The 21,481-nt window shown below is 34.1% G+C and overlaps 4 protein-coding genes across 5 annotated transcripts; 1 reads left to right on the plus strand and 3 right to left on the minus strand.

Moving 5' to 3' along the window:
* Positions 1-102: 102 nt before the first annotated feature.
* On the minus strand, positions 103-1,888 carry LOC124499612 (SWI/SNF-related matrix-associated actin-dependent regulator of chromatin subfamily E member 1). Its single transcript, XM_047063553.2, has 3 exons — positions 1,359-1,888; positions 1,004-1,289; positions 103-941 (listed from the first exon to the last, which is right to left on the minus strand). Exons 1-3 carry the CDS (start codon positions 1,443-1,445, stop codon positions 319-321), a joined length of 996 nt encoding a protein of 331 aa, XP_046919509.1. The 5' UTR covers positions 1,446-1,888; the 3' UTR covers positions 103-318.
* Positions 1,889-1,983: 95 nt separating this feature from the next.
* On the plus strand, positions 1,984-3,908 carry LOC124499614 (uncharacterized). The gene is made up of 5 exons (XM_047063555.2): positions 1,984-2,695; positions 2,756-2,881; positions 2,943-3,134; positions 3,195-3,344; positions 3,417-3,908. The coding sequence occupies exons 1-5, from the start codon at positions 2,501-2,503 to the stop codon at positions 3,669-3,671; spliced, it is 918 nt and encodes a 305-aa protein (XP_046919511.2). The 5' UTR covers positions 1,984-2,500; the 3' UTR covers positions 3,672-3,908.
* On the minus strand, positions 3,140-5,833 carry LOC124499587 (eEF1A lysine and N-terminal methyltransferase homolog). The gene is made up of 2 exons (XM_047063523.2): positions 3,442-5,833; positions 3,140-3,376 (listed from the first exon to the last, which is right to left on the minus strand). The coding sequence occupies exon 1, from the start codon at positions 5,740-5,742 to the stop codon at positions 3,688-3,690; it is 2,055 nt and encodes a 684-aa protein (XP_046919479.1). The 5' UTR covers positions 5,743-5,833; the 3' UTR covers positions 3,140-3,376; positions 3,442-3,687.
* A 57-nt stretch (positions 5,834-5,890) lies between these two features.
* On the minus strand, positions 5,891-21,466 carry Dhc64C (dynein heavy chain, cytoplasmic). 2 transcript variants are annotated; one of them, XM_075728399.1, is made up of 9 exons: positions 20,885-21,466; positions 20,529-20,826; positions 16,945-20,464; positions 10,980-16,880; positions 10,829-10,916; positions 10,105-10,300; positions 8,380-9,987; positions 6,465-8,319; positions 5,891-6,403 (listed from the first exon to the last, which is right to left on the minus strand). In XM_075728399.1, exons 1-9 carry the CDS (start codon positions 21,219-21,221, stop codon positions 5,966-5,968), a joined length of 14,241 nt encoding a protein of 4,746 aa, XP_075584514.1. In that variant the 5' UTR covers positions 21,222-21,466; the 3' UTR covers positions 5,891-5,965. The 2 variants fall into 2 exon arrangements, with proteins under 2 accessions (XP_075584514.1, XP_046919456.2); XM_047063500.2 differs by lacking the exon at positions 10,105-10,300 and adding an exon at positions 10,431-10,626.
* Between the last annotated feature and the right edge of the window lie 15 nt (positions 21,467-21,481).

The raw sequence follows: 21,481 nt of genomic DNA on the forward strand, positions 1-21,481 counted from the left end.
TATATATGCGTTGTTGTTGCACCCAATACCGCCACCACGAATCAACGATCATTTGGTGAAATCCCTCTGCTGCCATCTTGGTTTTTCATTACGAAATTTGTATAAAATTAATAAATTTTTTATTTATTATTATTTCCAATTCAAATTGAAATCGTCTTATTATTGTCCGTTCACATGTGTTTAATATATAGTTTAAAAAAAAATATCATGATGATGATTGGTACAATGGCATGTAATGAAATGAAATAAATGAATGAAGATGATTCATCAAATTTGGATAATCATCATAACAAATTCACATGTCAATTTTGTGAATCATCATTTGTTGTTGTTGTTGTCAGTATTTTCTTGCTGATTTTCATTAGATTTATTGTCATCAACACCATTTATATTATTTTGCTGTTGCGATGGTTGTTGTTGTTGTTGTCGATGATGTTGTTCACCTTTCATTATTTCCATCGTTTTAATCAATGTACGACGATAATGATCTTTTAATGTTGAATCCAAATCATTCGGTGCAAAACGCTTATTCATTTCATTCTGAAATTTTTCGCTTGATTCTATTAATGAATGTTTTTTCTGCTGAAATCTTTCCTCGATTTGTTGTAATTCATCCATCATTTTTTTCTGATAAACTGTTAGCGAATCAACTTGACGACGTAATACCTGTACTTTAACATCGAATGCATGACGACTTTCCGGCACAATAGTCTCAGTGAATATGTCATTGACAAGTTTATTATTACGATAATAACGCGCAGCGGCTAAATGTTTGGCCGAGAAATATTCATCATTTTCATCACTACCATCCATTGGTTGCACACTGAAGCGTCCATCCGATCGTTGTGGAGAATTGTGTGATTGATTACTATTACTATTATGAGATCGTTTATCTCGCTTTTTATTCATCATCATCATTATACCTTCACGGTCTTCGTTTTCTATATGTTTGTGGTCAAAAAAAACGAATCAATTAGAATGAATGAATGGAGACAGAACAAACCTTTGGTTTTCAATGATGCAATCCATGATAGATATGCGGGAGAATCATGATATTGTTTCAATAATTCATTATATTCAATTTTTTCCACCTCAAATTCATCAATATATTTCTGTTTTTCATTCTCATCAAGATCACGCCACATTTGTCCAACAATTTTGCTGATTTCCCATACTTTTAAATCAGGAAATTGTGCTTTTACATCATCCCAAACTTTTTTACTATAACGCATATATGGTATTAATGGCTTATCCGGTGGTTTTGGTTGTTTCGTAGTTCGTGGCATATCCTAGTTTCATGTTTATATTAATTAATTAATAAAACATTAATCTTTGTCTAATTAATTTTGTAAACTTACAAATGAAAAGTTTTTTGTTGAAACACTTTTGGTTGGATTAAAATTTGGATGGCCATGTGTGGAAGGCATAAATGGATTTACACTCATTGTTTTCGAATGACAATCGTGAATCGATAAATGGTGAACAATAATAACAAAAAATTTATCCAACAAAATGAAACCTGAGAATTATAATAAACATGGATGATGACAAAAAAAATTGAACAAAATTAATATTGAGTTTTACAAGAAAAAAAACATCAGTTTTTCGTTCAAATAACCGAATGTTGAATGCAAGCATGAATCAGAGACACTCATTATTGTTCCAATGGATCATATGAATCGACACAGTCAATTTACCTATTTTCAATCATCATCATAACCTTTAAGATGATTTTAACAATGAACAAAACCAATGCACATGTATGAATCGAAAATTGACTGTATCAAAAGATAAGGGAGGAGCTTAATGCTATCACAAAAATTACCCAGTTGATACATTGAAAGTATCATTGGCAAACTTTACAATCATTAAATTATTTGAAACAAAAAATTTCGCGCCGAAATTTAATGAAAACAAAGCTTTATTTTTGAATCAATAAATAATGAATTCCATTGTTTTGGCTCCGTGTCTGTGTGTGTGTGCGTGTGTTTAATTATTTCAATGAAATCAATGATGAAAATTTTATTTCAGAAACGAAAACAGGAAAAATTAAAAATGAAAAAACGTGGTGTATAAATGGCCAAGGACAATTATCAAACAACAAACGATGACTAGGATCTCTTTGTTCACACAATTAATGGTATTAATTCAATTTTTTTTTAATTTCATTTTCAATATTCAATTAGCAATCATGTTGATCACATTTGTGCACATGTCCGTATCTTTATCACGATCTGATTGTGTGTGTGTGTGTGATGCAAAGACAATAATATGATTCTGTTTCGTGTCTTGTCGATGAATAGATCGATGGATGGTATCATCGGTATTTTGTGCAGATGATTTTTTTTTTCATTCATTCAAATTCATCAAAATAAAGGGACTGTAACCATCATCAAATATATAAAAATTTCTACTTTCAATTTCAAATTCATTCATTTTTCTGGTGTTGTATGTGTTCGACGACCATCATTGAAGATTATTGAATGATTGAAAGAAAAAAATGTTGAAATTAATATTGATATTTTTGATTGGAATTGCGTATGCAACACAAACTCGTATTAAAATCGGATCAAAATCATGGGCATATCAGATTGATCTGAATCATGGTCAACAAATACGTAATGAATTTAGCAATGAAGATGGCGTTACCAGTGGATTTTATCTATTTCGAAATGAACAAAATCAAACTAAAAAGGTTTGTTTGGTTTTTACAGATTTTTGTTCAATGTATTCATGATTTTTAACTTTTTCATAGCTACAATATACAATCGACCCAAATCGTAATCAACCAGATGTTGAATTCGATGTCATCAATATTGCCAATAATGATGAAATGATGGCCGATCATAATCAATCAGGATGTGTGAGGCCAAATTCAAATGTAAGCCAATTGATCAGTTGATGATTTGTGAAATTAAAAAATTTTTCCATTTTTTTCAAAGTTGACATTTGATTCAATTGATAGCAATGAAGATTTCAAAGGACATGTCACATTGAAAGTTGGTAATGCAACTTATAGTATAAATTTTGCAACCGGTGATAAAAGCAATTCTCGTGAAGAGATACTCACACCAACGGGATTGCTATATGGTCGTTATAATTTTATGCCAAAAAATAGCCAAAACAAAATAGTGGTATGTTTTGTGTTCATATCTTTGCTCGGTTATTAATTTTCAATAATTCAAAATTATCAGATAAATTACAAATTCAATTCAACATCAGTGGATCCAACATTCGAAGTATCATTATTTAAATCATCCGAATTGGAAACGATAAGCCGTGATTATCATCCTCGTGAACGAGATTATTATCACCACAACAATATTAATTATAATCCAAATCGGGTTAGTTCAATAATTTGCACTTATAAAATGAGCTATTTTACAATAAACAAAAACGATCATTAAACTATTCAGGCACCATATCAAAGAGGATACTTACCAGCAACATCATCATCATCATCATCATCAGGAACATCAGCAGCAGCAGTAGCAGGTGTTTTATCATCATCACATCGTGCAGCTATAGCCCGTGCACAAGAACAAGCACGACAAGCAGCTTTGGCTGAAAAATATCGAAATAATAAAAATCCACAATTCCAATACCATGATTCATTATCAACAACAATTCCAAGCTGGTATTATAATCGAAGCAAATCCAACGAGCCATGAAACATTCAATAAAGAGTTAACAAAATGTTAGTTTCAGACACATTTTACGATATGTTTCAGCCAATAAATCAATATGAAAACATGATTTCCGTATATAATCATATCGACTATTTGAATTCCAATCTTTACGTAACCATTCCAACTGTTCTATATTTGTTGCAAATAAAATTTCATTTACATCTTCATCCACTTTCCAACGGAAACGATGATTAAATAAACATTTTAAACGTTCATAAATTTCTTGTTTTAAATCTTCATTTCTAGCCACTAAATTCAGAATGAAAATGCCTTCATCGCCAAGTAGTGATTGTACTTGATTTAAGCATTCATTTTCAACAAATTCTGTTGGTGGACAACTAACGCCAAGTTCGAGATTTTTACTATCTACATCGAATATGATGAAATCAAACTTTTCATTTTCCTGAGATTTTGTTCGCAGATATTGTAGACCATCATCGATTACAATATTAATCTGGACATTTTTTCGAGTTTTTCTATCGAAATCAAAATATTTTCTAGCAACTTGTTCCAATAATGGATCAATTTCCACTACTGTCACATGTAAAATGATATCATCGTAGGATTTTAGATTATTAGCTAGAAAACTGATGAAACAACCACCACCTAAACCAATCATTAAAAGATTGTATTGATTTTTAAATGGTCTATTAATTATGGCCAAACCAGCTGCAATATATTGATGATGATCACAGGAAAGAAAATCTTGTTGACATCGATATATTGATGATGGTCCGTGTTTTTTAGATTTCATTAATCTTGCTTCAGATTGAATGATATTGTGATTGCTAGCAAATACTAGACGTCTATACATTTGGCTATCGATACATACATCTTCCACAAACATTTGTCCATTAAATTCACTGTTACCTTCCCATACTACAGTTCTTTCACCAATATCTTCACCAATGCTGAGGAAGGCAATTTTCTTCTCCGATGATGATGACAAGGGGAAAAATTCCTGTAATTTATTGCCCAAATCATTTTTGATACTTTCCATATTTTCATAATGATGTTTACGACTTAGAAACACTACGATTAAACGATCACAACGGCATTGTTTCAATAATTCTATTCTACCTTTGCCCGTGGCAAACATCCATTCATGTTCACGTCCTTGTGGAACAATGAATACTGAACACCTGATGTTGTTGTTGTTCGAGCGAACAATGATAGATTTTTGTACAAAATAAAACTTGTAACGGCAATCATTGCTGTTGCTGGAATCATCGAATAATTCAATATTGAAATTATCATCATCGATTTTACCATTTCGTATCATATATTTAAGTAATTCCATCCGTTGCAATGATCGTATTATGGTGGGCATTTCGCCAATTGGATTATGAATTTTTTTAAATTTTCTTTCGCCATTCATATCCAATTCACAATACGGTTCTGGAAGTTTTGTTTTCATTTTTAAACAAGTTACAATGAATACAGGAAAATTGACAAAATCCAAATCTTGCTGCTGTTGTTGTTGCCGCATTATTTGCTGACAACGATGGATACGACAAATCCAGTTTGGATTTTCAATGATAAACCAATGTAACAATCTTTCCAATACATGTTCCTGTAACAATGATATACAAACATAACGGCCAAAATATTTTAAAACTCTTGAAATTTCAGCAAACATTTTGTCAATGTCGATATCAGCATCGGAACAAACAGCATCCAATGTACCTTTATCGATAACAATATTGAATGATTCATTCGAATATTTCATCTGCATCATATCCATACATTCAAATTGCAGTCGTTCACGAATTCCATTCGATTTATATTTGGAAATCATTTTATTGATAACAATTTCACTGATATCGATACTAGTGTTGTTCTCGTAGCCATCATCGAAAAGATCAACACTCAATGTTGAATTACCACAACCAATAATGAGAAAATTATCATTCGGTTTCAAATATTGTAACAATAGTGGTTTGATTTCATCATAATTGCCATACCATTCGAATGAATCTTTTCGTTTTTGAAAAAATTTATCCCAATATTCTTTAGTTGCAAATTCTTTCGCTGATTTTGGTAAAAGATTCATTGTGGATTATCAAACAACAGGTTTCAATAATGAAAAAATTTTACAAAATTTGGCGCATTGTCCATCACATGTGATTCATCAGGATTTCAATGGAACGACTAAACGATACAACTATCGATAATATCGTCTACAACGATTGTTAGCGCAATTTTCAATCGATATATTGAAATTTTATTGAAATTAGAAAATAGAAAATTAAAAATTCAGAAAATAATCAAAATTATCAGATTTGACTTGAACAAATGAATGCTACGCCTCGTTCATAAAACATATATTCTTCTTGTCCATCACCAAGTTCTAAATCAACGGAGAATAATAATTCCGATCTTGTTGAATTCAGATAAACAGGTAATGTAACTTTGTTCATTGGATTTTTATCCATTTCAGTATCAGATACACGAACCCATTTGAATGATGTCAGTTGCAGTGGTGATAAAATCTTATTAGTTACATAGAGTTTATTTTGTCGTACTTCGGCACCTTGAAGTTTTAAGCCAACAATACCGAATGAAGATTTATCAATCAATGTATCGGAATCAGAAATATGAATCTGCAGCATCAATTCTTCCAATGACCAACCATTAGCTTGAGCAACAAATTGTCGTGTAGCCGTTATATAAGCTTCCGGAACGAATAATCCACCAAGCCAAATATTAAGGTTCTAAATATGAAAAAATTATTTAAAATTAAAAAAAATGATGAATATTTTTCAATATCTTTACCTTTAGATTTGAAATAGATGATGATGAAATTTGTTGCATCTGCTTAATACGATCAGCGAAATCAGTTATCCATTGAATCACAGTGAATGATTCTGGTGTACGATAACGTTTCCAATGGTTAGGTATCATACCTTTAGCCAGGTATTCGGTGATTTCTCGATGATAATTCGTCTGTTTCTTTTCGCCACGACAAATGGCAATAACATCTAGTAGATCTTGTCGTACGACTTGCAGCAATTTATTGGCATTATTAACTTCACGTTCAAAATATCGATATAATGGTTCTTTGATATTGTCCGATGTACGCTTCATTGCGGCTAATTGATTAGGAATTAATTTGAGCCAATTTGATGCTGAATTCAATAATGTACGCATCCAAGCTGGACGACCATCTTCATTATCCTGTCTATTCGTATTCGTACTGGTGTCAATGCCATCTGAACCAATTACGACGATATCATCATCATCTTCAAGTAATTGTAATTTCAATAATTTGGAAATCAAATCCACACCATGATTTGTGAGTAAAACCAACTCTGCTTTATTTGGTAATCCAAGCCATGATGGTGTTTGGCGATCCGATAATGATTCTACCCAATTCAAAAATTCATCACGACGTATTATTCCTTCTGGTATGGTAATGTTAGGCATTGATGATCCGATGATGTTTTCATTATCTTGTTCCCGAGCTAGAACGAATTCTGGTTCAAAACTTTTTGGCGTAAACAATTTCTGAAGAAATGTGGTAAGTAAACGTTGATCAAAATCATTATCAATTTTACCACCATAAATACATTGACCAAACAGAGTTCGTATAGCATCGAATGGTACTTTTTCTGGGGGCAGATTTGTACGACCCATTGATACAGCATCGATCCAGGTATCCAGTGTATCGAATGATACTTTCAAATCAGACTCATTAAATTCATAACGTTTGGACCATCCTAATGGACAATATCGAAGTCGTTCCTGGACGATTGCATGAAACCATGAAACCAAAAAATAAAGTCTCGAACGTTCATTTGGTGATTTCATCATTCTTGATGCTGGAATCGTTGAAAATGTTCGTAATAGATTGGCTCGTATACCTGGTGGTGGTTCAAAAACAAATATTCGTCCTGCTCGTAGCAGATTCACAGGAATTTTTGGATGAATTTCCAATGTTAAAAACAATCTGAATGATGGATTTGATTGTAAGGCATGTAATTTTTTCTCCAATTGTACTAGCCATTGGGGTGCTAGATGAACATTTTTGAGCATAACCCATTTTCCACTTTTTGATGCTGAATTGATAGCTTTTTCAGCCTGAGAAAACCCTTCAGCCGAACCAATAGCAATCGAGGTTATTGGACGATTCAATTCAGCGGCTAAGTCATCAACACGTCCACTTGCATCATAACCAGGTACTGAGCACATCAAAATTGGTGTACTAGCTTTGATCAATTTTTCTACAGCTGCACCTAAATCGTATTCACTTTCAGCAATATGTGAAAAATGTTCACCAAAAATAACGGCCACAACACGATTTATGATTGATATAACACGATCTGGACGGAAAGTATGTATGACGAGTAATTGATGCATAACTTTACCAATTTCTGATAAGTTTTTATCATCATCCCAAACCACAGGAACATTATCTTCCGGTGTGCCAGTATTTAGCCATTCATGAAATTCTCCGGAACAGTGATCAACATTTTTCTGTAAATTACGGAATGTCCGCAGTTTCGATAAAGCTGTGGCTGATTCTAAACGATCCGATTGTATTTGTGGTATATTGATTAATGGCTGTCCAGGCAGTATTCCTTCCAAGCCACGCATCAGATGATCAAATTCATTTTCAAAATTTCGTTCACTTGAAAAAAATAAAAAGGAAAATCAAATTTTAAAAGGATAAAAAACTTATCAGACTTACGTTGTAAAACCACGAATATAAATTTTACACAACAGTAATGCAAAAACCAACCAATCCTGGTGTAACATTCCACGCGTAACACGAACATAGACAACTTCAAATAGTTTTTTCGTTATATTAGCTAAACGTTGATTATAATCAGTAATTTGTTGTTGATTACTATTTGCTAGAACATCATTGAAAATATCCAGAAAGAATTGCAATGAATATTGATATAGGAAATGAACTTGATTCAATCCTTCCAATGTGAAATAAATGGAACTACAAGCCTGTGCCAATGGGTTATATTGTTGTGAAACGGAATCCACTTCTGCAATCACCTTGTCGGTTTCTTCGACTTTTTTCGATATTTCACCAGCTTCATGTTTCAATTTTTCCAGTGTAGATATGATAGAATCATCATCTAGAATTCTTCCTTTTACATCATTCAATGCTTGCAGTAATGATTTTTCCAATCTTCGCAGTTTCACATGAAATTCACCTTGTAATTTCAACAAATCTGAACGTTTTTCATCAATATCTGGACGTTCACAACGTAAAACTTGATTCAAACATTGTGCCTGTAGACTGGAACGTGTTACAGTAAAATTGACGAATGTAACACGCGAACAAATGTCTGGAGGAAACTCAACTGTTGGATCACGTGTTGATAAAAATATACAAAATGATGGTGAAAGATCAATATCTTGATCTCCTAAAGTAATTAATACACGACCACCGGTTTTTCGCACTTCACGATTGAGAACGGGATTCAATATTGGATCATAATTTTCTACATCTTGAACCAACAGCGGATTACCAAATCGCAAGGCGGATTCTAAATTTTTACGGAATGAATCATCCAAGAAACTTGTTTTCGTTATACGTTTTTGATCAAATTCCGACAATAGGAAACGAGTAGCCTGTCCAGATGGATCAATAATCAATGGGAAACGATTGAAACGTTTCAACATGATTGCATTTTCAACACATAAATCATCCGATGGTAATGAATTGGCTTGCCAACGTAAACGTTCATCAGCTGTGGATAGATATTCAGTGAGAGCCAAATCAGATCGATATTGAATCTTTGCTTGACTTAGATGTGTACACCATGAATTAAACAATGATTGTCGATATTGTTGATCGAAATAACCGGCATAAGCAAGGAATGCAGCCGAAAGTATACAATCACCAGCAATAGTTTGCATTTGATTTTTAAATGTTTCCGATGAATGTTCCCAACGTTCACGTTCATTACTAAGACTTTTTAATAATGCAATTGATCGATCAACTTTTGATTGAACATTAGCCAAATCAGATTTGATTGCTTGTGCTTGTGATACAAGATTTGCATATTCTTCTTTATACGATGCAATCGAACGTTCTAATTGTCCAACAATGCGATCTGTTTCCGCAGCTTTAGCTTTATTAGCATCCGCTTCGGTTTCTAGACTTTTCAATTCATTACGCAGTGGTTCAATTTTTTTCAACATATCCGCATAATTAACCTGTGCGATGGCCCATTTCACCAATGGTTCACAGGCTAAACTTGCATGTTTGATTTTTTCAAAATTATAATCTGGATTTTGCATGTATTTAGTGATCATTTTTTGACGAATATCTTCACTATAAATGAAAAAAAAATCATTAGTCAATGATAAAAATTGGTGCATTAAAAGAATAATTTCAAAGGAAAAGAAATCAAAGCAAGCGACTAAGCGATATATATTATTATTAAATTACGTGATATCTTCAGCGGTAAAACTAATTATATTTGGTATGAAATTCTCTTTGATTATAATTCCACGTAGTACTTTCCAATCTGTGGTTGATTCACCCAACAACAGACATATTGATTCCAATACATTTTTAATTATCGATGGCGGATTGGACATTGTACGAATTTCGACCAAATGTTGTCGTTTGATTGATTTTACTCCTGTTGATTGATTGATTGATTGATTGGTGGCCAAAAATAAAAAACACACGTGCATAGGAAGCAAGCAAGCAAAGCGGTGGAAAGCAAAAAGAGAAAAAGAGAAAAAAATGTTTAGTATTTTTTCGCTTACGTAATATTATCGGTTTGAAAATTGACAATTGTAGAAATGAAATTTTCGCGCATCAAAATCGATCGAATCACTTTCCAATCGGTAGTGGATTCACCCAACAGTAAACAAATGGATTCTAGGGCCAATTTAACTGCCGGTGGTGGATTGGTCATAGATTTTACTTCCACCAAATTCTGTTTCTTGATCGATTGTACAGCTAATTTTTTTCAAAATAATTTTCAATTCCAAAAAAAAAGAAATACGCGCGAATCAAACGAAAAATGAAACCGAAATGAAAAAAAATGAAAACAAAAAAAAAATGAAAAAAAACAAAAATTAAAATCATGAAACGAAAATAAAACAAACGTAAAAGATAACGACATAAATGTGTTCAATTATTGTCCAGAAAACAACCATACCTTGACGAGCTTCTTCAACTGCTGGTTTTACTTGTGCTAAATCGGCCATAACTGCAGCGGTTTTCTCTGCAATTTCCGTTTCTTGTTTCTATTGAATTGATTGAAAAAATGAATGAATTTCAGAACAAAACAAATCAATCGATTCACTTACTTTAAGCATTAATTGCAGCTCTTGTGATTTAACTTTTTCACGTTCAGCTTCTTGTTGATCTTTTAACATTTCTTTCAATTTAGCATTTGCAGCTTGATTTTTAGCTTCCAAATCATTTGATTTTGATGCCAATGATTTTTGCAACTCTTCCACTTGTTCAACAGTTTCACGGATTTTCGTCAAGCCAACATTCAAATGAAGTTGTTCATCTTCTAATTCTGAACATTTTTCATAGAATAATTTCACATAATGATTAATTAGGTCCAGATAATGACGTGGTGTTATTGTCGTGATGCGGCCACCACGACGTAAAAGACGTTCATTTGCATGATGTAAAGTTTGATGAATGTAAACAAAGGAATTGATAACAGCATCACGATGTCTTGGTGATTGTGGAAAATTATGAAATGCTGCCGGAAATGTTTCTGGTGGTACATAACGAGCGTTTTCCAAATCCAATTTACATGTGAATTCATAACCAACTTGAAATTGTGCTTCCGGGGTCCAATCACCGAACCAATTCAATACACAACGATTAAACAAAGCTGGCGATGTGGCAGCACGATCTTTTAACCCTTCACTTGATGGATTCATAGTGAATACAACATGTAGATTTTTTATCACTTGTTGTGTAAACCATTTATACAATTCTTCATTTGAATCCAACATAAGACCTTCGCGTTGACTTGCATCTTTAATCTGTGTGATCAGTGTCGTGTATTCATCACCTTCAAACAAACCAGGTACTTCACCATTTGCCAACAAGGTGTTCATTCGTTCCAAGAAACCAGAATCCAATACATTTGATTCATCGAGAATAAAACAAATTTTTTCATTTTTACAACCAGAACGCCGTAATACAGAACGTAAATCTTCATCGAAATCAGCACCGGAATATTTATTATGAACTTTAATCTGGAATATACTCAAACCATTCATCCAGGCAACAAAACGTGATAACGTGGTTTTACCAGCTCCGGATACACCAATTAATAAAAGATGTCCTTGTGGTTGACGGAAAATACGATCAATACGTAAAACATGATCGAGAACTTCATTGAATAAAACCAGTTGGACATCTAATTCTTCTTCATAGAAAACCTTTAAACGTGCTTTTACAAATTCACGCAATTGTTCACGATCAACGGGTAAATAATCTTTTGAAAGCCAATTGCTATAAAGAATTGGACGATTTAGTGCTTGTTGACGATCAATATTGGGAAAATGTTTCAATGCAATCATATCGATATGTTCATCGGTCCATTGACGTTCATAATCTTCAACAAGACGATCCTGGAATAACCGGAGACCTTCATGTGCCCAAAGACGAACTAATCCCTCGACAGTGAGTGAATCAAGTGGACGTATCGCCTCAACAATACCACGTACCCAACGTGTTAATTCACGAGGTGAATAAACATAATGTGGTTGCATATCTTGTGTAAAACGTTCCTGGGACATTAGATAAAATTCAACCATAGCTGATGTCAAGGGTTCAGCATATGCACGCAAGTTGGGCATAATTTTCAACATTGCACGATTAAATGTACCATAAATTTGTTTCAACGAAGTTTCGCCAGGATAATCTACATAAATAATTGGAACATGACGCAAGAAGCGGTGTGATAATGGTTTACGGCCAGGATCCGTTGGTGGATTACATGCACCAACAAATTGAATTCTCTCTAGACGAACCCATGAATGATCCTGCGTTCGATAGAATCCTCCATATTCAACCAATTGTCGTAAAAATGAAATGACACGTATCGTTCCATATTTATCCATTTGTGGTAGATTAATTTCATCACAAAATAAGATGAGCCATTTTCCAATCTGTATCGGCGACATAACCAGACCATTCGGTGTTTTACGACATTCACAATAATGATCAAATGTTTTCAATAGCAATTCCGGGGTTGTGGCGGATGAGAAATTCAAACCAACAACTTCCATATCTGGTAATGAACGTAATGAATTGAACAATGTCATTGTTTTACCAGAACCCGGTGGACCACAAAGTACCAATGGTTTATGTTCAGCTAGCCAGGTATTTAACAGCAATTCATGACGTACAGTATCCACCGTTGGTACAACAACATCAGGTGATGCCACTTTATGTGTTTCAATTTCAATCTGTGGTACTTTATTTTGCCATAATGACCATTCACCATTCAATGTTATTTCATAGTCAATCAATGAATATGTTGGATTCGCTGGTGGTAACGCGATTGTCGTTATACTACGTATAAATTCACCAAGATCTTGACGAACTTTTAGTTTTCCATCACCAGAAAATGACCACAGAATGCTATAAACCAATGAACATGGAACATATTTTTCCAATACATCCGACGCGATTTGAAAATCCGGATGATTTTGATTATAAAGCAATATGTTTCGGCAACATTGATTTAATAATGAAAATAACGAACTTAGAGCACGTAAACGTGTAAAATCCATTATATGTTCTTGTTTCGATGCAAATTCCAATGCCCGTTTGACAAGACCATCGGGTGAGAAATAATTTTGTAAAATTTGTGCAAAATTTCTTTGAATTTGCAATGAATCACTAACGGCGTCATCTTGTTCTGGTTTTGTTGTTACGGTTGTTTTCGTTGTTGTCATGTATGCAGCTAATGACGATGATAAATCATCATCCAAATCTTCCAATGGAATATTGCGTAGACGAGCGAAAAAATTTTCAAAAATCATTTCCGTTGTAAGAACATCTTCGGAGAACCAGATCATACCACAACGTGAAACAGTGGCTAATGTTGCATATTTCAGATCTTGTACTTCAAACATAATTCTTACATTTGGCGGTATGCTAAGCCGTTCACCATTCGGCAATGTAAGCAGTTTATTATCATCCAAAACTGAATTTAAATTCTCAACCCATTCTGGATCCACATCGCCATCGAAAATAATCCACTGGCGTTTATTAATTTCACCACGAACATTATCAATAATTTTTCTCAATATATGTGTAAATAGACCATCAGTCCATTCACGAGTGTTTGGATCCAGCGTACCATATAGGGCTTCTTTCGATATTGCTTTTGGATTTATTACATGTGCAACACCTTCAAGACCATCAAAACGTTCTAAAGCGCGAAGTAATACTTTCCATGCTGTTGATTTGCCGCTACCAGATGGTCCAACCATCATTAAACCATGATTAAGTTGTGATATTTGATATAATTGCAGCACTTTACCCAACCATGAACATTCATCTTGTTGTGAATCAGAGTCCGAATTCGATGTCATTGATTGATCATTTATCAGTTGGCAACCATCATCACCGTAATCACAAACAAGATACATCTCGCTACAAACATTACGTATTTCTTCGCGTAATTTTCGCATTTCTGCCCGTGTATATTTAATACCAGGAAATACATCGGATAATAATGAAAATAATAACGGTATATCTTCAGCAATTAATTTTGGTACCATTGTTTCACAAATACTTTGTATAAGAATCTCTTGTTCCGGTAATTGTTCAGCAATGGTTGCTTCATCAATAGTTTGATCTGATTGACGTATACGTTGAATACGATCACGTTTAATGTTACCAGCCGAAACGAGCACTGATTTTAATGCACGTAAACCAAAATCATAATGTGGTTGATTCGATAATTGTTCGTCACATAGCTTGAAAAATGGTACGATTTTCGTAGCCAATTTTTCAGCCATACGAAATCCTTGCGAGAAAAGCATCACTTGAGCAATCAATTGTCGATCCGGCTTATTCATTGCTAATGATCGGAATAATTTTTTCAAATTATCCGGCAAATTTGATCGGCCAGCATAACCGGGATTCATCGTGATGAATATTGCCATATCTTGATTGATTCGAACTTGTTTACCGATTAATTCGACAACCAATTCAGATTTATTGGAATTATTTTTCAATGTTTCTTGAATTTGTTGTATTTGCTGCGATACGGCCGATAACATACGTTCTTCCAAACGATTAAATTCATCAAAACAACCCCAAGCACCGACTTGACAAAGACCAACAAAAATACGTCCCATTGCTTGAAAATCAAATGTTTCATCGCAATTAAATACCAGGACAAATCTTCCCAATTGATTTCCTAATGCTTTAACCGATTCGGTTTTACCAGTACCAGCTGGACCAAATGGTGAACCACCGAGACGTGCTTCTAGCGCTTGTGTCATAGTAAGATAACAGCGATCAGTCAGTGGTGTTTGTACCAATTTTTCTTGGACACCAAGATATTCGAAACCATAAAAAAATTTTGCATTTGCCATATGAATCGTCAATTGTTGTAGAATATCTGTTTGTTTTGGATCAAAATAGAAACGCATCTGCGAAAGCCAATCGAATGATTTATTCGAATGAATTTGTTTCCTTATCAATTCCCTGGTTACATCACGCTTATGAACAAATTCCGTAATTAAATGTTCAAGTTTTTTTCTTCTTAATGGTGGTTGTTCTTGCAGCACTGAATCAGCCAATATTTGTAACGTTGTCTCAACTGCTTCAAGAACTTGATCTAATTGTTTTTGTTGTTGTTGTTGTGATTGAATCAATGCGGTTTCAACCGATTCAGACCATGATATCTGTACAGCCAATACGACAATCTGTGCTTGATATCGATCCAACCATTGAATGAATTGATCCATTTCAATTTTTTGTTGGCCACTCATACGAAATAGTGCCTGATCTGAGACAGCTTGTGCCAATAATTTTCCCAATGTATAACGCATCTCTCGTTCCAATAATGAAAGCCATTTATTGATTTTCGGATTATCAATTATCGATATCGGATTGAAAAAATGTACTTCTTCACCTTCTTTTGAACACAAACCTAATACATGGGTTTGATCATCATTCAAAATGATTGAAGAGACGCCGGCAAACATTTTTTTGAAATGTTTTTGTAATCTTAGAATATTTTTCGAATTGCCAATAATTTCCAATAAATCTTCATCGCCAACAAAATAAAAACGTGGAAATGATGAACGTTCTCGTTCCAGGTATTCACCTAATGCTTTTTGTATTTTACCCAATAAATCAGATAAACGTTCCAATGATCGCTGTACACCAGGTATATTCATTACATCAATAATCATTGGATTTTTCGATACTTTTTTCATTAATTGTAAAAATTCTGAACTAATTGATTGAAATCTTGATGTTTCCACCGGCAACAATGCCTGGATGTCTGAACTGCCACTAAATATTCCTTCGAGATAGACCCAACGGCGTTGTACATCGATCCAAACATCAAAAATTGCATTGATACGATTCAGCTTTTCTTCCCATGACAGGGCATCTTCTTCAAATTCTTTATAATATGGTGATAATTTCATTGCCGATATTGAATTAATATGTTCTTTCACCTTGGTGAACAGATCATCCCAACCACGTATGATACGACATTTATTCTGGTAATTTATCAATTCCAACTGATAAGTTTGCCAAAATTCACGAACTTGTTTCAGGAATTCTTCCAATGCCATTTCGCCTTGTGCAACTTGTATGATATCTTTAACTATAATTTCATTCTTCTGCAAGTCGATATCCCAAACTTGTCCTAATGTCAATTCAGATAGTATCCATTGAACACGTAATTGCTTACAAAGATGACGCCAATGACGTTCTTTCAAAGCATCGGATTTCAGTTCTACAATCAATACATTGGATTTTGTATATGATTGTAACACACGTTTCACATAATCATATGATGCATATTGTCGTAATCGTGCCGGCATTTCTTTCAGTTGAGCCAACAGACCATCTAGTTGTTGACGAAGTTTTCTTGGCTGTACCGATAACCATGGCATCTCTTTCAACGAGTCAATTTGTTCCCAAACTTTTGCCAATTCAGTCCAAACGAATTTCAAATCTTGAAGTTCTTCCAATGATACCTGTAATAATGGAAATGGATTAATTGTTTACTGCTTCGAATTCAAACTCAATTTAATTTCATACCTGTAATTTTTCATCATTTGGACTTGATGCTGATAAGCCAGGTTCCAACAATTCTAATGCTTCTTTTGCACGCATTATATTGTCACGATCTTCACGTAGATGATTAAATTTTGTTTCGAAAATTGTTAAACGGTTCAATGCCTCTTTTGGATTTATTGATCCCTGTACTGGTTTTCCACGTTCCCATTCCGTCAAAAATTCCACAGTTCTTGCTTCAACCAATTTATCTTCAGCAACAATTTTCACCTGCAATGATGTTACCTGGTGTTGTATCGATGCATCTTTACGTTTCATTATTTCATTAAAAGCTGACCATTCACCATCAATATTATCGACGTGAAGCCAATTATTTGGAAATTGAAAACGTTGCCTTTCGAGAATTCGTTGTCCTTCTTTATAAATTTCTACCTGTTTGCCCCATTGCAAAATTTTCGATTTTAATGATTGTACATACGTTATAAAGGTGACAGCATCTTTTGTATTAGCCGTGTCGATGGATTGTTTTTCCAATTCCAATCGACTATTCGATATGATTGAATGCAATGATGACATTTCTTGGCCAAGTAGTGAACCAAATTTACTCAATACTTCTTTGTGCCATGAATCATATTTCAACGTAACTTTTGATTGTACTTTTGCATAATCCACAACAAGTGGTCCAATTTCTTTACGTGTATCAGCGGTATCAAAAGTTGTACGTGATTTTTTTATCTCCACCAATGTATTCATCCATTTCGTTATATCATCACCCAATTTCGTGTAAAGCATATCCGATTGTAGATCCCATAATGATTGATATGTGAGCCATTGTTGAATGTAATCACGCATTTGTCGGATTTTCATTTCAATCGCTTCATATGCTTGATTCAATATTTGTGGTCCATCATCAGGCATTTTATTCAATAGATCACGATAGTGTCTCGATTGTGGACGATCCAAACCAACTTGATAACGACTTGATTCAATACGTTGCAATGTAAGTATAACATTTTGCCATGCGAACAATTCTTGCAATAGATTGAATCTTGCCTCTTCAATCGATGGACTAACATACATCACTTGATTGGTAATGCGAATTTCATGTATTAAGATTTGTATTTGTGGATCACCACCTGGTCTGGCTATATTTGCGATCGGTGAATCTGTATCGGTCAATGTATCCGTATCAGTACCGTCTTTATTCGAACCACCGCTACCATGACCACCAGCACCAACAGCATTACCATCCAGTGCACGTGTCCATGCTTTGATACCGGCTTGTAATCGTAGCGCTAAACGTTTTTCAACTTCTTTATCTAAACGTTGTACCCATTCACTTAGATTAGAATAACGATGCAACGATAGATCATCAACAGCTTTTTGTATCTTGTTCAATATTTCAATAAATGTGAATGATGAATATGTACAATCTTCGATGGATTTGACTTCCACATCAATCTGTTCGACGATATCCAATAATTCATCGACTTTTTCCTGGAAATTCAATACAGTTTCACCCAATTTTTGTACATATGAATCACGTTTATATGATTCCCATACCATTGTAGCACCTTCAGAGATTAATTCTTGTACTTCAGATTTCAGACCAGCCACCAACAATGCCAATGAAGGCTTTTGTTCCACTTTTTCACATGCACGTTCATATGCCTTAACAGTTTCAATCAATGAAACGGCAAATGGAAAATGTTGATTTGCTTGATGTGCTTTATTCACAATACCCAATGGGACGCGAAATCCAAGACTACGTAGATTACGTACTTCTTTAGCCAATGTAATGATATCCGGCAGGAAATTCACTCTTAAACGAAAACCAGATCTTTGTTGTGTTCTTGTTGATTCAATAGTGAATATTCTTCCACTAACATTTAGCTGTTTTTGTTGTATATTACGACACCATTCATCGAAAATACTTTGTGTATTCAGTTTCATACGAAAACTTTCAGCATCATTTTTCAATTTCTGGCCTTCAATATGGCTTTCCCAACCTTTACCCAATACATCTTCAACACGTTTCATATAAATAGATAATTTCCGTTCAATTTGCCGTGCCCATATTATCGAACCAGAAACCAGCGGCAGATCATAAACACGTGACATTTTACATGCCTTATTCTGTGGATATTGTATTTTGAATTTTTCATGTAAAGTTTCAATATCATCTTTTACACGTTGAATCAGTTGAGTTTGATATTCACGAATCGCTCCACTAATATGTGGCCGAACAAACAATGCATTGAAACGAGAGAAAATACGAAACATTTCGTTAGCATTTTTAGCCATTCCAAGTTGATCACGAAGTTTTGCAGTAATACGTGCTTCAACACGATCAATACGTTCTTCATAACGTTTCAACGATGCTTCCCATGAATCGGTACCTTCTTTTGTCATATCTAATGCATCAACTTCTTTTACTAATTCATAGGCAATATTTACTTCTTCAATTTCATTTATATCTGCAGATGCCATCATTGATGTAGATGATTGCGATGATAATGTGGAATCAAAACCGGACGTTTTTTCAGATCCAGTTTCCGTATCAGTGCCATCTTTTGTTTTGTTGAGTACAGCCGAAGAGGTGGATGGTCGTAAAACACGCAATATAACAGCACGTAATTGTTCATGTTGACGACGAAATTTACGCATCTGTTCCATACGTATCTGTAGTTTTTTATGAGCGAAATTTATACGCCAAATCATTTTCAAATGTTCATCACGTTTCTTTTTGACAATATCACGCAATAACGTCTGGAATTTTTCATATTCATCATCCCATGCAGTGAATACTTCAAAACATTGTGTTATGATTCGATCAAATTCTTCATATGGGATATGCATCATACGTCTGGTACCAAGTACTTTAAGCATTTGGGACATTAGATCCCTAGATATGGCTTCCATCAGTTTCAATGCACGTTTCATTGGATATTTTGTATTACGAATTTTACGTAAATGTTGAAATAAAACTTGCAATGCAATACGAATTTTTTGTAAATCCGTTGCGGCCAATAAATCGTTGAGCGGAAAATCTTTCATCAATGGATTATAATCCGCTACGGTAGCCAATGCTTCTTTTAATCGTGTATCGGCGTCAAACGAAACCGTTGCATGAAATCGTTTGCCATTTTTCAATATTTCCAACGTGGTCACCACTTCAATACTTTCACGTTTTTCTTGGATTCGTAATAATGCACGTTCAAGATTTAGCCAAAAACTAATTTCTTGCATTGCTGTACCACTGCTGGCATCACGATCAAGTTTAGTTACTTTTTGTATTTCACGTATCCAACGATTAACACCAGCTTGCAGTTGATTAAGAAACACTGAATCATTAACTTTATCACCAAAATGTTCCATTGTAATTTTCTGGCCATCTTCACGACATTTATTAATCACCTGTTGAACATATGGATGTATTTGCAGCGTTATCTCGGGTATATCGATATTTTGCTGTAAATGTAATAGACCCATTTCAAGTTCAGCAATTTTTTTCTCAACATTTGGTGCCATTTTATCACCATCTCTGTTTGGATAAATTGATTAGAAACAAACAAACAAAAAAAAAACTTTGGATTTTTTTTTCAAACCTTTCAGCACGACCAGTTTCTTTGACAAAAGATTTAAAATACGGAGCAACAGCAGCCGATACATATGAATGCAGTGTTTCATATGGCAATGAATCCGTTAGATTCATAAAACGTAACTGGGTTAATAATGGCTTATCTGCTTCCAATATTGAACCATTTTTTATGAGAACCAATGAAGTAATTTTTGGATTATGATATTTAACTTCCAATTCAATCGTATATAATATATCATCACCATTAGTGGTTCCGATTATGGAGCCATTATTATTACCGGTAGTAGTTTCATCTTCATCATCGTCTATTAGTAGTAGCAATATGAATGATAAGTTTGTATTTAATTCAAATTTTTTTTCTACCTTTAAGAATCTGCCGTTGAATAAGTATCGAACGTGTTTGTGGTTCTTGGATAAATTTTTTCAATTGTTCCAATGTCGATTCATTGAGCAATAATTGACGAAGTGAATTTGGTACGCAACCATCTTCTTCCATGAATGCCGGTACCATACGTCTGATGTATGCAACTAATATCGATACATCCAATAATGTGGCTGATGTGGATCCAGTGCCAGCACCACCACCAGTTGTCGATGTTGATGATGAGGATGATTGTGGTTGTTGATCATGGAATTGTCCCGAAGGCATACCATCACCACCACCAGAATCCATTGTCATTAATGATAATGAATCCGACATTATTGATGATGGTGAATGTCGGTTGAATGAATTTTTTTTTATTGACGAGTTTGAAAATTCGTTCTACACAACTTTCGAACGAAGGATGAAAAACACAGAGACAAACAAAGTTTAAATAAAAAAAAATGAATTAATCGAAATGAAAATTAATGAAAAAAAAAATTCACGAGCAATCAAATAAAACACAAAGAAACACACAGACAAAGAATCGATTGTAATGAAATTTTGTTCTTTGCACTCGAATCGACAGAAAATAAAAT

This window comes from Dermatophagoides farinae, chromosome 2 (genome assembly GCF_024713945.1).
Source record: "Dermatophagoides farinae isolate YC_2012a chromosome 2, ASM2471394v1, whole genome shotgun sequence".
NCBI classification, from domain to species: Eukaryota; Metazoa; Arthropoda; class Arachnida; order Sarcoptiformes; family Pyroglyphidae; genus Dermatophagoides; species Dermatophagoides farinae.

Coding starts and splice junctions, on each gene's coding strand:
- LOC124499612 (XM_047063553.2), bottom strand. CDS start 1,445: ATGAGTGTAAATCCATTTATGCCTTCCACACATGGCCATCCAAATTTT. Junction 1,290..1,358: donor CAACAAAAAACTTTTCATTT/GTAAGTTTACAA, acceptor ACATGAAACTAG/GATATGCCACGAACTACGAA. Junction 942..1,003: donor TGCATCATTGAAAACCAAAG/GTTTGTTCTGTC, acceptor ACAAACATATAG/AAAACGAAGACCGTGAAGGT.
- LOC124499614 (XM_047063555.2), top strand. CDS start 2,501: ATGTTGAAATTAATATTGATATTTTTGATTGGAATTGCGTATGCAACA. Junction 2,882..2,942: donor GTGTGAGGCCAAATTCAAAT/GTAAGCCAATTG, acceptor TTTTTTTCAAAG/TTGACATTTGATTCAATTGA. Junction 3,135..3,194: donor ATAGCCAAAACAAAATAGTG/GTATGTTTTGTG, acceptor CAAAATTATCAG/ATAAATTACAAATTCAATTC.
- LOC124499587 (XM_047063523.2), bottom strand. CDS start 5,742: ATGAATCTTTTACCAAAATCAGCGAAAGAATTTGCAACTAAAGAATAT.
- Dhc64C (XM_075728399.1), bottom strand. CDS start 21,221: ATGTCGGATTCATTATCATTAATGACAATGGATTCTGGTGGTGGTGAT. Junction 20,827..20,884: donor TCAACGGCAGATTCTTAAAG/GTAGAAAAAAAA, acceptor TACTACTAATAG/ACGATGATGAAGATGAAACT. Junction 6,404..6,464: donor CATCTATTTCAAATCTAAAG/GTAAAGATATTG, acceptor TTTCATATTTAG/AACCTTAATATTTGGCTTGG.